The sequence below is a fragment of the Leguminivora glycinivorella genome, chromosome 24 (assembly GCF_023078275.1).
Source record: "Leguminivora glycinivorella isolate SPB_JAAS2020 chromosome 24, LegGlyc_1.1, whole genome shotgun sequence".
NCBI lineage: Eukaryota > Metazoa > Arthropoda > Insecta > Lepidoptera > Tortricidae > Leguminivora > Leguminivora glycinivorella.
In genome coordinates this window covers 13,219,386-13,231,990 of record NC_062994.1, presented here as the reverse complement: position 1 = coordinate 13,231,990, position 12,605 = coordinate 13,219,386, and the positions used below count along the sequence as shown (strand labels likewise).

Below are 12,605 nucleotides of genomic sequence, written 5' to 3'. Positions count from 1 at the left end.
CGCCCGCAGCTGGCGCGGCAGGTGCCAGCAGCTGACGCTGACCAGCTCGGGCTGCAGGGTGAGAGGAACCACTCTGACAGTACCAGGTACCTTGCCCAGCAGGATCTCCTTCCTCTGATCATGTGGGACGCCCCGCAGCTGCCGCGGCAGGTGCCAGCAGCTGACGCTGACCAGCTCGGGCGGCAGGGTGAGAGGAACTACTCTGACAGTGCCAGGTACCTTGCCCAGCAGGATCTCCTTCCGCTGATCATGTGGGACGCCCCGCAGCTGGCGCGGCAGGTACCAGAAGCTGACGTTGACGAGCTCGGGCTCGAGGATGAGGTGGAACTTGTCGCTCTGCTCGCGGATGCGCCGCACCATGTACTCGGAGAGCTCCATCAGCCGGTCCATGTGGCGCTCGAAGCCCGACGTGCCCTGGAATTACAAACACGAATTGCTGTTGATTGTGTTGATGGGCCATTTCTTTTTCAAAGTTGTCCACTAAGTACACTTTTTTTTTTGAATTTGGAGTTTTTTATGTGGTTTCCACTCAGAATTGCGAACTGTTTAACTTTCAATTCTAATAGGAGAAAAAAGGTGTCCCAAGGTTTTAACTAACTGTCTGTATGTTTGTCTGACTCTTTGTCTGTCTGTCCGTTCGTCTGTATGTCTGTCTGTCTGCCTGTGCCCTACCTTCCCGCGCCACTGCAGCCACAGTTTGAAGATGTCGTTATGTCTCCCGCACTGGATGACCTTGTCTGTCTGTCTGTCTGTCTGCCTGTGCCCTACCTTCCCGCGCCACTGCAGCCACAGTTTGAAGATGTCGTTGTGTCTCCCGCACTGGATGACCTTGTCTGTCTGTCTGTCTGTCTGCCTGTGCCCTACCTTCCCGCGCCACTGCAGCCACAGTTTGAAGATGTCGTTGTGCCTCCCGCACTGGATGACCTTGTCTGTCTGTCTGTCTGTCTGCCTGTGTCCTACCTTCCCGCGCCACTGCAGCCACAGTTTGAAGATGTCGTTGTGTCTCCCGCACTGGATGACATTGTCTGTCTGTCTGTCTGTCTGTCTGTCTGCCTGCCTGTGTCCTACCTTCCCGCGCCACTGCAGCCACAGTTTGAAGATGTCGTTGTGTCTCCCGCACTGGATGACCTTGTCTGTCTGTCTGTCTGCCTGTGCCCTACCTTCCTGCGCCACTGCAGCCACAGTTTGAAGATGTCGTTGTGCTTCCCGCACTGGATGACCTTGTCTGTCTGTCTGTCTGTCTGTCTGCCTGTGCCCTACCTTCCCGCGCCACTGCAGCCACAGTTTGAAGATGTCGTTGTGCCTCCCGCACTGGATGACCTTGTCCCCGGTGTCGAAGCGCGGGTCGTAGATCTTGTCCGTCATGAAGAGGTACTCCGCCGCCATCTCGTTGCAGCTCAGCAGGATGCCCTGCTCACAACAAACATGTGGTTACTGCACAAGTATGCACTTCCGATGAATCATCTTCTGTTATCTTAGGTCTACAGCAGGGTACGTAGCCGAATGGCACAAACGCTCACGAAACGCTCACGAAACGAAACGCTCGTAGATATCTATCTCTATCACTCTTGCGTATTGGCGCGACAGAGCCAGCGGCGTTTTGTTTTCATTTCGCTTCGCATGCAGAAATGCCATTCGGCTACGGCACCAGGGGTCTTCAAAACTCGGCTAGCGGGTGAATCCCGTCAAGCGTTCCAACTTCCAATCCGACCCGTGGACACTATTAGGTAATATACTACACTTCGGCCCATTGGAGCGGCCGTCTTTGAGAAAGGAACTCGCTCCGGGCACCTCGCGCGGCTATAAAAATTAATAGTGAACTTAGTGAAACTTTCCGAAGAGCAATATGGCCCTGAGGCAAAACAGTGGAGATCCCTGAAAACGGAATCGTCGCGAATATGCAACTTCATCATCGAACTTTACAAAGTTCCGCGAGTCAAAATTGAAACTTTCCTTCAATTCGTTATTGAATTACTTATTTCGTCTTCCATCACCCGATTTTTATAAAGTTGTTCATAAATAATGCGAGTGCATGAAGTGAAGTAGGCGGATTATGCAGATGTGCTATCTGTCGGGAGCAGATGTTTGCGGAGGGGACGTTGTGTGCCGTGGCCGTGATTCATGGCGCAGCGCAGGCTTGTTTCAACGAGTGCAAACTTCACTAATGGCAGTAGTTCTCTCACCGAGCGAGCGAAGCTATCGGTTCTAATCTGCAGAAGCAGAAGTTTTTCGTTGAAGAAATGTGACTTTTGCTAATGCTGCTAGAATGGAACGGTGTCGTACACCTGTGTGGTCTATTTGGGCCCTGACCGAGCGTAAAGCGCTAATAGTGAAGTGTCTCTGACGTCTCTGTTTCAGTTTGGTGGGCAAAAACTGTAGGTAGGTAATAATATTCGAGTAGGTATCTTTGGCAGCCGGTTGTTCTCCTTCAGAGCGAATCTTGTGGTCAGTAATTATTCTTAGTAAATTAATGAGCGATTTAAAAAAAAATGTCGATGATTTTTGTTTTCCAAATGGCGATGCCAGGCGATTCACGAAGTCTACCAGTTACAGATCCATCATTATTTCATACAGAAAATCAAATCTCCTGTCCATAAAATTGTTAAGCCAATTTTTCGCTACAAATAATTGAATACAAACAATTTAAGCGCATCATCTCGCTATATTGCAACTCCCGTTCCCACTTTAAATTCCCGTACAGTTCCGCAGAACATTCCAAAACACACATGTACTGTAAAATCAATCTTAGGTAATATAGATAATACGTTTCAAAATAAAACTAACTAGAGTTCAAATAATTAGTTGATGTATTTTCAACCGTATTACCAGGTGTTGGAGTGATATTTGGACTACACGGAAAGAGAGCCTGTGAACGTCAGAACAGTATGCGGAATAATAAATTCTGGCAACTCCGCCCCCTCGCGTTATGAAGTAGAGAGGGAGGGGAAATGGTTTTGTCGATAAAATTCTAATTAAACATTTCGATGAAGTTATTGATACATACATACATACATACATACAATCACTTCTGTATCCCATAAAGTTGACAGATTCAGAGTGTTTTTCGTTAGGTATTTGTTTAATCCATGCGAAACCCTAAAGTCGATATATTTGACAAGTAGCGGAATAATAACGACCTTAGTGCGGGGTACGGGGCCATAGAACTATTTGATGGCTGCTCGCAGTATTAGGTTTGTAAATACATAAGTACTCAGAAAGACCGCATTTCGTGAACAGCAAAGCAATGAGACTAGTATTTGTACTATTATATGTGATGTGAGTGTATTTAGTAAAAGGTCTCACTTTGTCGATTGCTATGCGGACAATATTTGCTTGTATTAATATATCTTTATATGAATAAACTGACAAAGCGGTTTTGTAGCAGTCGACAAAGTAGGACGTTTTTCTAAACACACTCGCATATTATTAATGCCGCGCTTCTATGCAATTCTAATATTTACGCTTATATGACACGTCTCTATTGAATACCTACAAACAAATAAAACATTTTACTCCAACTCGTATCGAGTATCGATAAACATTTCATCGACCGCGTCACCTCCCGCGTCCCTCGCGGCTACATTTAATGAAATTCCGCCGACACTTGCAAACATATGTTGCCAATCCACCCTCCTCGCCCCACCCAACCTAAACCCAACCTTACCGCTTAACCTTAAAGCTCAATTTACTTTAAGCAATGCATGGCAGTTACTCTTAAATGGTTTTGGAGTTTTTATAACCCGCTTAAGGTTGCTTTTCATTTAGGCCGTCATTTGTTTTATTATTCTGATTTGCGTTCGCGTTGAACTTTACGCGGTTGTGTTAAGTTCTGTTTCTGCGTGTTTGAGGAAGCTGGAGGGCCATTAGTTGCAGGTTTGTCTGTGACGCGAGTAATTCGTGTTTAATGCGATGAAGCTAATGCGGGACTTATTATTCTATTGTAGTTATTAATTATTGTGTTTGACGTTCACAGAGTTGTGGTCGGTCTATATAACAGACGCTTCAGCCACCTCGGACACAGGCGATCAAATATATGAAAGAGGCGCGTTCCTAGCACACAGTCTACGCTCGTGTAGGTAAACGCGTATCATGCTTGTATGAGTGAAATATGACAGGTCGACTGTTTGCGTTTTTGACAGGCGCTAACTGTGAGTTAACCGAGAGGGGGTGGGTGGCACTTTCAGCGGGGAGCGGGAGTGGCCATACTGTACCTCCAGCTAATTGAGTGATGTAACTTTCGGGTAGTTTGTGAAGAGCAGCAGAATATACAGCTTGAGAAGTCGAAGGTCCCGGGTTCGAATCCGGGTAATGGCCTGGTAATATTATATAGAATGGTCCCTAGAAGTGTACAGTGGAGTATTTCGGTAGCGTGCCCATCAGCTTGTGAAGAGAAGTCCCAGGTTCGAGTCCTAGTAAGGCCCGGTAATGAATACGAATATCTTGAAGTTGTGGAGCACTGAAGTAAGGTGAGCATCAGCTTGTGAAGTAGGAGTCTGGGGTTCGAGTCTCAGTAAGGCCCGATAATAATATAAGAACGTACGGGTATCTTGAAGTGCACGGTGGAGCACTGCAGCAGGGTGCCCATCAGCTTGTGCAGAGAGGTCCCGGGTTCGAGTCCCGGTGTATGCAACAACTTACGGGTATCTTGAAGTGCACGGTGGAGCACTGCAGCAGGGTGCCCATCAGCTTGTGCAGAGAGGTCCCGGGTTCGAGTCCCGGTGTATGCAATAACTTACGGGTATCTTGAAGTGCACGGTGGAGCACTGCAGCAGGGTGCCCATCAGCTTGTGCAGAGAGGTCCCGGGTTCGAGTCCCGGTGTATGCAATAACTTACGGGTATCTTGAAGTGCACGGTGGAGCACTGCAGCAGGGTGCCCATCAGCTTGTGCAGAGAGGTCCCGGGTTCGAGTCCCGGTGTATGCAATAACTTACGGGTATCTTGAAGTGCACGGTGGAGCACTGCAGCAGGGTGCCCATCAGCTTGTACAGAGAGATCCCGGGTTCGAGTCCCGGTGTATGCAATAACTTACGGGTATCTTGAAGTGCACGGTGGAGCACTGGCAGGGTGCCATCAGCTTGTGCAGAGAGGTCCCGGGTTCGAGTCCCGGTGTATGCAATAACTTACGGGTATCTTGAAGTGCACGGTGGAGCACTGCAGCAGGGTGCCCATCAGCTTGTGCGGGTTCCAGGTGACGGAGTCCGCCCTGTCGACAACATATTTATACTTAACATGTATTAGCATTTAGCAAGGAGGTTATAAATATCAACACACATATAATTATGTACAACATAATTTTAAGTCATCGTCGTCCTCCTTGCGTTATCCCGGCATTTGCTACGGCTCATGGGAGCCTGGGGTCCGCTTTGACAACTAATCCTAAGATTTGGCGTAGGCACTAGTTTTATGAAAGCGACTGCCATCTGACCTTCCAAGCCGAAGGGTAACTAGGCCTTATTGGAATTAGTCCGGTTTCCTCACGATGTTTTCCTTCACCGACAAGCGACATAAATTCCGAAAAACTCATTGGTGCGAACCGGGGTTCGCACCCGCGACCTCCGGATCGAAAATCACACGTTCTTACTCTTGATTATGCTTGTCACATTTCCGCCGCGACACAACTCCTTCGACTGTCTTAACTTAACCGCATGAGGGGCTCGAGCCGCATGAGCCGCAATCCGTTCACAATCAGGAATCAATTGGCGCCCTCCGCCATTGATATGCACCCTCAAGTGACATCATTCTACGGTGACTGGATTATGGCCAGTCGTGGGTTCGATCCCGGTTAATACATTCCTTTCAACAGTGGCCTATTTTACCACATTGACATCTGACACTGACAAGTCTGTGCCTATTTCTGGGTTGATAAGTAACATTGTAACTCAGCGTCAATATTCCCTTGTTGAACAGGCAATGGACGGAGAAGTGTCGCTGTCGGGCGACTATTCGGACTATTAATTACTGTTGTGAAATAGGCCACAGCTTTTCTATGCGCGAGTGTCACGGAAAACGTATGTAATGTTTGCTTTTAGTTAAGTAACCGTTTGCTGACGGACGCTGCTTTCTCCATACAATGATGTTCCTTGATGTTTAGCGCGTTTTCACATTATCCGATCCGATAGATGTAGCTCCGATATCCTATATGTATATTAAAAGCGCCGTCGCGTTTGACATCCTTCCTACTCCAACATATGTAAATGATTATGAGCAAACGCTCTAAGCTATCACGAAAAGCGCTGGTGGCCGAGCGGTAAGAGCGTGGGACTTTCGATCTGGAGGTCGCGGGTTCGAACCCCGGCTCGTACGAATGAGTTTTTCGGAACTTATGTGCGAAATGTCATTTGATATTTGCCAGTCGCTTTTCGGTGAAGGAAAACATCGCGAGGAAGCCTGACTAATTCCAATAGGCCTAGAGTAGTTACCCTTCAGGTTGGAAGGTCAGATAGCAGTCGCTTTCGTAAAACTAGTGTCTACGCCAAATCTTGGAATTTAGTTGTCAGAGCGGACCCCAGGCTCCCATGAGCCGTGGCAAATGCCGGGACAACGCAAGGTGGATGATGATGCTCTAAGCAAGCTATCAAGAGAAACGTCAAACACTTCATAAGTCACTTATTGAGTTTTACCTAGCATAACCAAACGGTAGTAACCATTATTTATTTACTATAAATCTCATTTAATTCTATAATACGAGTAGCTAGCTAGTTAGTGGCTCTCTGAGCAGTAGACCTTCGCAATAAGCAGGACTTGCTTAAAAAACGTAAAAGTGTAAAAAACTGAGTTCTTCAAGATGTTCTTCAATGTTTAATCACAGTCAAGTTTCGTTGGTCCTAAGTGCCATACACGCTATTGGCGTTTAAGTCCTTTATGCCAATGTATGAATATTGGAAAATTTCCAAAAAATACGTCTACAAAAGAATTTTAATAACTTAATCATAGAAATAAAAATTTTACGAGAATCGGTTGAGAATTGCGACCTGTAGAGGTGGACATCCGGTCAGTATACATAAAGCAAATAGACCGTCGCTGAGGTCAAAGATACGCCGTGATGAAATGTGGCAAATCTAATATTGTATTAAGAATCAATTGGCACCCTTCCGGCATTGATATGCACCCTACAGCGGGCGGCGGCGGCGGCGGTGAGATAATTCAATGTTGACTCGGATTATGGCGAGTTATTGTTGGCTCCATCAGTTGCCATTCTGCATTCTTTATGTATTTACTAGCTTGTGCCCGCGGCTCCGCTCGCGTTAAATTCGAAAATTGCGTAATGCTAACAAACTTCTATCCCCATTTTGAGAAAGTGGAGGGGTTAGAAAGAGATATGTCACTTTCCACTTAAAAATTCACTGAAATTCGTCACTCCGTTTTGCCGTGAAAGAAGGACAAACTAAAAGACACACACCTTTTCCCGTTTATAATATTAAAAATTGATGAAATAAACAAGTAAGTAAGTAGGTATAGTACTGATAGTAAAAACGTAAAGAAACTCGTTCACATGGAAAGTCGTCTGTTTGAAGTAGGCACGGCGAGGTAGGGACAGTAGGGTTGAGCTGCTTTATCTGTGTTGACTCAGATGGGACAACCCTACAGAAAGCTTAGGGTGCCTATCACACCGATTCACATAACATGATTCAAAACTATGTATTATATCCGCGGCACAAGCGTCATTCAACTTAATGCATACTCAATTAATACACTTTTGTTTTGCGTTGATTCCACGCCTCGTTAGGTTCATTATTCAGGAACCACCCGGTATATCACTTATAGTCAAATTCGGAAAAATATTTTTTATTGTTTTTATACATAAAATTAATTAATACCTGTGTCAATAAAAAATGTTGGGCACATATTTTTGAGACAACAGGTTTTTTTTTTCTAAATTTCTATCAGCTTGTAACACCCACATTACCGTGTCATTATTATTACCCAGTAAGTAGATATTATCGGTTCCATTCAGTTTTTATCCAAATTTATTACGCTTTGTATTTTTTTGTTAAAGGGAAAATCGAAAAAACAACACCTTCGGCATTTTTTTTTTATTTATTGCATGTATTAGTTTGTAAGGTTTGAAAAATTTATTGTTAAATTGTTAAAGAAATAAATGAAATTAATGAATGATATTTTCCTTTAATATAAAAATATGTATGTAGTATCGCACGCAGCCGTTTCTGTGTGGTAAAGAATAAGATGCGGTGTGAGCGCGCCGTGATTGATGAGTTGCGCTTTGTTTTTTACATAAGAGGGCTTTAATGAATGCCGAGCGCCCCGCTCACTTAACTCACTTAACTTTAAACACATCCGCGAGTGTTTGCACAGCGGGCTCCTAAAGGGGAGAGTGCTATAGGATTTTTAAGAGCTAATCTTCCATAGCAGGTTAAATTTATTTTAACAAAGTACTGTAGTAGTGCTAGGTACGGACTCATTATATATTGTTTGACGAGTTGAAGCCACACTCTTGCAATTTATTGACAAACACTTAACAGTGAGAAATACAGATACTTAGGCCCACTTGCACCAACCACTTAACTCAGGGTTAGTGGCTGTCAACTGTCAAATTCCATATTACCCTCGGGTTAACCATCCATTTTCGTTGGTGCAAGTGGCCCCTAGATAAGATCTAGTTTCTCAAAAGTATCAGGTATTTAAAAGGCTCTCTAGTATCGTTTCCGTTTTCACATTATCCGATCCGATATCGGATGTAGGAAGGATGTCAAAGGCAAAATTCAAAGATGGCGCCTTGAATGTACAGGATATCGGTATCGGGTAAGATACATCCCACCAAAAACATTCTGTAAAAAACTAGCCAAGTCTCAATGGAGCTGCTTGTTTATCTCTAAAAAGTTATGAAATCTAGACAAAATCGTGCCAAGTCTAAGGTTCCTTACTACGATTTTTAACTATAAAACTCCTGTGAGACTCAGACATATTTAAAGATATTCAATTCACATAGAAATATTAACATATCGGGCGTTACATCGACTTAATACGTGAGTATAGAGGTATAACCCGCTTAAAATTTTCCTTACTGCGATTTCTTTATTATTAAATTTATTAAACTTAAGGTTATGTGACTTGGCCGTCGAAGGGTACACAATGGTACAAAATCGGATGTAGGAAAGATGTCAAAGGCAAAATTCAAAGATGGTGCCTTGAATGTACAGGATATCGGTATCGGGTAAGATACATCCCACCAAAAACATTCTGTAAAAAACTAGCCAAGTCTCAATGGAGCTGCTTGTTTATCTCTAAAAAGTTATGAAATCTAGACAAAATCGTGCCAAGTCTAAGGTTCCTTACTACGATTTTTAACTATAAAACTCCTGTGAGACTCAGACATATTTAAAGATATTCAATTCACATAGAAATATTAACATATCGGGCGTTACATCGACTTAATACGTGAGTATAGAGGTATAACCCGCTTAAAATTTTCCTTACTGCGATTTCTTTATTATTAAATTTATTAAACTTAAGGTTATGTGACTTGGCCGTCGAAGGGTACACAATGGTACAAAATCGGATGTAGGAAAGATGTCAAAGGCAAAATTCAAAGATGGTGCCTTTAATGTACAGGATATCGGTATCGGGTAAGATACATAGTGTGAAACCGCACTCACTCCATTTGTACGTTTGACTCCTAAATCAAAAATATCGGTCACAATTCAATCGACAATTTTTTTCAACCGCCCGTTTCTACGAAGTGCTACGAACGTAGCGCGTAACAAGCACGTTTCGCGTCGACGCACGGCACGACCTATTCAAACAATACTTATAAGATGCGACAATATGGTACCGATCTGTTAGTATAAAAGGAGTATTTTTTCAAAACTCGACCAAAATCATCAGATAAATAAATAAATATTATAGGACGTTCTTACACAGATTGACGGAGTCCCACGGTAAGCTCAAGAAGGCTTGTGTTGTGGGTACTCAGACAACGATATATGTATATTTATCTTTAGATATACAATACAATACAATACAAATACTCTTTATTGCACACCTCAATACACGAAACAACATAGCAAGTATAAACAACAACTTACTTACAAGATATACTTGGACCTTTAGAAATAAATAATTATAACTATAAGTACGAATAAACAATTCAGTGCGAACTGACTAAGTTCATAGAAGCATACCCGTTAGAAAGAAAAGACACTGAATCTGTAAGTAAAGCTTTTGTAAATAATTTCGTTTTAAGATATGCTATTCCAAGCGACATTATAACGGATCAAGGTGCCAAATTTATGTCTAGTGTATAGCGATATTTGTTTATAATATACAAATACTTATATACGTAGAAATCATCCATGACTCAGGAAAGAATATCTGTGCTCATCACACAAATAAATGCCCTTAACGGGATTCCAACCCGGGACCGCGGCTTAGCAGACAGGGTCACTACACGCTAGGCCAGACCGGTCGTCAAAAATAGCACGATAAAAATTGCATTATTTCTTGGCAAAAACCTTGTTTACCAAAATATCTGCCGAATGCAAATATACGTATTAATTGATAGGCATTCGCCGGGATCAAAGCATCGAGTGTGACGTGACAGATTGACAGCCGTCGTACACGGGACCCCCATTCCCGGGACGACGTGGGAACCGGCTGCTGCCGGCTTAATCCGCGCCAGGGCTGCCGACATGCAGTCTTCAAGTAAATAGATACACGCACATGTGAGCGTGCGCGGGAAAACGTCCCACTTTGTCGATTGCTATAAAGCCGCTTTGTCAGTTTATTCATATTAAGATACAAGTAAATCTCGCCTCGATGGTAACCGACAAAGTGGGACGTTTTACTAAACACACTCACATCACATAGAGAGTGTATAAGGTAAGAACTCAGTACAAATATATTACCTCTAAAGGGTGAAAACCTTACAATAAGCTGCGAAAAGTACACAAGTATTTCCCAAAACTTCTGCCAGTTAGACCGAGGCTTTACCAAATCAATGTCTGTAAATGCCCGAAGTAAGCAACAAATACTTCTTATTTCGGCCTGTTGCCAATCGACATCGGTTAAACCTAGGATTTACCGGTAGAAACTAGGTTTTACCGAACTTCGGGCTACTACAGTAACACACGTAAATCATTTTTTGATTTGGACTCATTTATTGCGTCCGAAGTGCTTGGTATTTCTTTTGTTTACTTATAATCCAAAGTTGCGAGATGAAGGCAACCCTACCGCGTTGTCACACGGTTGGGCGCCCGCGGCTGTTAGCGTTTGATCGATGCGTTGAGCCGCTGATGCCGACACGTCGAGGCGTGTTGAAACACTGCTAATGGCTCATTCAGATTCCGCCGCTTCGAGTGGAGTTAGAGTGAAAAATTAAGGGGCGCGAATTAGGAGAATGAAGATTAAGGTTGTAAACTGAAGGCCAAAATCGATATTGATGTGGAAATGTGCTTTAAGAGTTCTTATCGACATCTTTGGCGGAATACCTAATACGTAACTTATTAAATTACTGAGTAAGTATACTTAACACTTTCGAAACCGGGCTCTACGCGGCGCTACGACATTTTCGCTACATACGGGTTTCCCCATGTAATCGGCTACGCTTCTACGAGCGGTGTGCCCGACAGTCGGGTTCTTGGTAGCGAAAGTGTTAAAGTTTAAACTTTCACGATTTCTACACATATTCAAAATAGCAAACGGGACTTAATCGCGTATTACCTACTATATTTTAAACACCAACCTCTGACGTTTCAAGTTCGGCACTGTCCCTGTGGTCTCAGAGCAGACTGATTAGATCCCGGAGATTAAGTCCCGTTTGCAATTTTAAATTTACTTAAAGTTAATAATGAAATGGAAAATACCTCTCGATGCCAGTGAGCCGCGGGTGGCGGTACTTCTTGGAGAAGAGCAGGCCGCCGCCCCACGCAGCCTGCGGACAAGATACGAGTATTAGTTAAACATGAATATGTGTCTCATTGATTCTAACTGACAGTCACTGCCAAAGGTTAGGAGATCATCGATTTGGCTTACGAAATATGGACGAGTACTTACATCGACGTGCATCCACATGTTGTACTTCTGGCAGATGTCGGCGATCTCGGGCAGCGGGTCGAACGCGCCCAGCACCGTGGTTCCTGACGTCGCGTTTACGAAGAACGGCACCTGGACACAAACATGAAATATTCAGCTAGTACGGCGTGGCGCCAATAAAGTAAAGGATCATAGGGTGGGTGGCAGAAAAGACGTGATTTGAAACCTACAACGCTATGGCAACGGCAGTTAAAACATATCCAACAGCTTACGCTTATCCCATTTGGCTAATTCCAGCGACATGGTTTGTAGTATTGACACCTTTTTACAAACTCTAAGGAACAGTTTGTAACCTTCTATTTATCCGAAACTTATTTAATATCAAGAGGTGCCGAGAGCGTGAGCGCAGAGGGTGTCATGCTGCTAGCGCCATCTGTTGTCGTGATACGCAATTGTCCTTGTTTGTTGTCATACCGACGCAAAGAGTCTCATGCTACCAGCGCCATCTGTTGTCGTAATACTCACGTTGCCTTTATCCTTGTGTTCGCGCACGCGCCGCTCCAGCTCGGCCGGGATCATGCGCCCGCGCTCGTCAGCACGGAGCAGTAGTGTGTGT

At 44.0% G+C, this 12,605-nt stretch overlaps 1 protein-coding gene across 2 annotated transcripts in view; it reads right to left on the bottom strand.

Annotated features, from left to right (window-relative positions):
• Positions 1-12,605, bottom strand: part of LOC125238880 (glutamate decarboxylase) — an 84,291-nt gene that overhangs the window by 2,655 nt on the left and 69,031 nt on the right. For both annotated transcript variants that reach the window (XM_048146353.1, XM_048146354.1), the window contains 5 exons: positions 12,011-12,121; positions 11,821-11,888; positions 5,126-5,204; positions 1,261-1,410; positions 220-414 (listed from right to left, as the gene is read on the bottom strand). In XM_048146353.1, coding sequence (XP_048002310.1) covers positions 220-414; positions 1,261-1,410; positions 5,126-5,204; positions 11,821-11,888; positions 12,011-12,121 — 603 coding nt within the window. The remainder of the gene's footprint in view (positions 1-219; positions 415-1,260; positions 1,411-5,125; positions 5,205-11,820; positions 11,889-12,010; positions 12,122-12,605) is intronic.